Below are 3459 nucleotides of genomic sequence, written 5' to 3' on the forward strand. Positions count from 1 at the left end.
CTAATTTATTGAGATGCACCTGTATATATATATATATATATTATTTTGCATGGATTAAAGACAGGAGTATCACTACATTGTAAGTTTGCTATTATATTACATGCACAGATGAATCATTCAGAGAAAGACCAGAAACATGTACTTAGAAAGTAAATATGGTTTTGATTTAATGTCGACAAAAAAAAATTTGACTTTAATGTTGATTTGTGGGTATCAGATACCAAAACAGATTTATGCCATTTCCACACAATAAGATTAAATTTGTGCCAGATTTTTGTGGGAAAAACTGTTTCATGCACTGATTCCTTTGATCTCGACTCATTACAGGAAAACTTCCTCTCCAGCTGTGCTGTCTTAGGACACGCAAACAATCTCAACAGAGTTATTATCATTGACTAAAACTAAAACCTTACATAAAACATTTGTTACTCGAGATGAAATAAATGTTAACTGAAATATAATATAATATAATATAATATATAAAAAATAATATAATATATAAAATGTTTAGCATTTTACCATCATTTTCATTCAAATTAAGCAGATTTCCCCCTAAAAGTACTAAAATAATAATAATAATAGTAATAATAAACCCTATAAAAACTAAACCCTAAAAAAAATCATAATAGTAAAAAAAAAAAAAAAATTACCAATTAAAAATTAAGAAAAAAAATACAGAGAATATAAAATAAAAACAAATAAAAATATTAATAAAAAATATTAGTATATTAATTATACTAATAAAAGATACACCTAATACTGAAGAAGTTTGTATATGCAAACGTATTGGTGTGTAAGCTCAAGAAAGTATAAACAATTTCAACAAGAGAAAAAGTTTGCACACATAATTGTAAAAACAAATCTTACAAAAATAGCATATTTTAATGGATATATTTGATATTCTTCCTTATGTTATGGTTATGCAGTAATAGCTTTGGATATCAATGAATATTAGCACACATATTGATGCTTCATGCTATTGGGTATATAGGCATTTTTAAGTTGAAAATATTGAATCAAAAACATTGCACTGATCATGTTGCACTTTTTGGCCTCTGAATAAAAGCATTTTGTAAGTTTTTCTGTGATTATGTGAACAAGCTTCTCCTGTTGTTGAACTATATTAATGATACTAAATGAGCATTTCTAAAGCCCACCTTCTCTCCGAAGATCCTCTGGCAGATCCCGTTCTTGGCCAGTTTTTCCTTCACCTGCCGGGTGAGTTCGAGGGTGTCCACCTCGCGGTACATGTACACCTCGTACTGCTCCGGGGTCAGCGGCGGGACGGTGGGCTTCAGGGTTCGGGGGATGTAGGTGGGGTAGTACGACACCCGTCCTCCCCCGCAGGGCGGCTCTCCGCTGACCGACGCGTCCGACTCCACCTTGACCTCCAGCGGCCGTCCCAACACGGGCTTGTCCTCAGGGGCGGATGCTTCCTCGCCGTTCACGGGACAGTCTCCGTTCTCCATCCACGGCCAGGGACGAGGCATGGACGCATGTCCCGTGGATGAAGAGGAGGAGAGCGACGGAGACACGGAGGTGAAGGGGTGAGCGGTGCCGCCCACGCTCATCACGACCGTGCCGCGCTCGGTGGACCAGTGCTGGTCGAAATACGCACCGGCCTCGCCGATCTCCGACTTCACCTTGCGGATGATGTTTTGGACGAAGACGGCGGGGGACAGGACGCTCAGGGGCATCTGAGGGCTGCTGGCGGGATTGGACACACCCTCTTCCTGTTTGATGAAGGGCGGTGTGGGGGGCGGCTGAGTCATGGCGGGGTCCTGCAGGGCGAGACGCTCGCTGGAGGACGCCCGGTTGCACACCTCCATCTCCAGCAGGGCCTGCTGCTGCGCCTGCATCTCTCGACGGGCCTGCTCCAGGATGCCCTTGATGGTTTCGTCCGAACTGCTGCTTCCTCCGGAGCTGTTACGGCCTGATGAGCAGCCCAGAGACGACTTATAATCTCCTGGCCGACACACACAGATCACAACATGAGTTTGCATTGCTAGTCAGAAGTAGTTTTAAAGTCGGCATGAAACGGAAGTTGCAATTGCATTTTCTTCTCTACTGTGACGTATATCTGAGTGAAACGGCATCTGAAATGAGAGGGCGGGGACTTGATTTCGTCCTTTGGGAATTGACTGGATCGTTGGAAGCTGGGGCGTTGCTAACAAAATGGAGGCAGATCTGAATGCCAGTTTGCAGTTAGTGGTGGGGGATTTCTCTCCACTGGATTCACAGCCGACATCCAAGCATGAATAAATGTTTTATTTATTAAGGATGACGACGACGATCAACGGCACAAAACATGCCTAAACAGCGCGCGCGCGCGCGAGAGAGAGACTGCCTGAATGACTGAGCGCGTCCTCCATCAGGTTAAGTCATCTTCATGAAAAAAATTAGTTTGCGATGTCCTAAGAGTAATGTTGTCATAATATCCTAATATCTTTTCAGTGTTTAGGGGTAATATACTCCCTCATGAATGGTGTCAGTGCTATAAAGTGAAGCATCAGCTTCTGCTTTTCCCCTTGTCGTTTATCTCAGCATCACTAGCTCCGCCCTTGTGCCATAGCTCGTGACCGGAAGAGAAGAGGAGTCATTTTGAGGGGAAGGAGAGGTTAACGTTTTTGATTAAAGATTATAAGGGTACATGAATTTTTAAATAATAATGAAGTGCACGGATAAATTATTTATAATAAACACTGCAGTATTCCATTAAAAAATAAGAATTTTCAATTTTGATTTCATGGTGACTTTAACTTGACATGGATTCTTTAAAAAGTGGTGCGCAAGACACACCATAACAGCCAAACTAGCACATGTGTTGACAAATAATTACTATTTATTAAAATTATTATATTAAAGAAATAAAATAATAAATGAGTCATATTTATATCATCAAAATAATTTAAAGGTCCCATATTGTCAAAACTAAAATTTCCAGGCTTTTTTCATGATAACTGAGGACTAGGTGCTATGTAACTACCATATAAGTTTCAAAACAGTCAGTCCACAGTAAAATGCACACAGCCTGCATAAAGTAGCTGTGATTTTTCACGAACCGTTGTGCGTTCAAAGTTGACGTCAGAACTACACAGTCACGCCTTCAGTCACCACCCCGAGCACCGCCCACCGTCCCACTCTCCTTTAGCCACACCCCCAGACAACATCGCGTCCATGCCATTGCTGAGCAACAACAACAACACGGAAACATGTCGAAAAGGTTAACTTTAACCACGAAACCAGATCGGCCGACCTGTAACGTTACACTCTCACTCAAAGGATGGACGATCTGACAGGATTGTTACTATGAGGTGATCACATCTAACGTGTAAACTAAAGACAAACTCACCGTGTCTATCTAATCTAGTCATGATGAAGATGTATATATATTTCAATTTGAGAACTAAACTATTTTTACAGCTACATTGTTCCAGCCACAAATAATCACAAGAATGT

At 41.0% G+C, this 3459-nt stretch overlaps 1 protein-coding gene across 1 annotated transcript in view; it reads right to left on the reverse strand.

Moving 5' to 3' along the window:
* LOC107552142 (homeobox protein cut-like 2) overlaps positions 1-3459 on the reverse strand; it is a 177353-nt gene that overhangs the window by 7940 nt on the left and 165954 nt on the right. Inside the window, exon 17 of the mRNA XM_016233972.1 lies at positions 1158-1966. Coding sequence (XP_016089458.1) covers positions 1158-1966 — 809 coding nt within the window. The remainder of the gene's footprint in view (positions 1-1157; positions 1967-3459) is intronic.

This window comes from Sinocyclocheilus grahami, unplaced genomic scaffold, assembly GCF_001515645.1.
Source record: "Sinocyclocheilus grahami isolate Dianchi unplaced genomic scaffold, SAMN03320097.WGS_v1.1 scaffold442.1, whole genome shotgun sequence".
NCBI classification, from domain to species: Eukaryota; Metazoa; Chordata; class Actinopteri; order Cypriniformes; family Cyprinidae; genus Sinocyclocheilus; species Sinocyclocheilus grahami.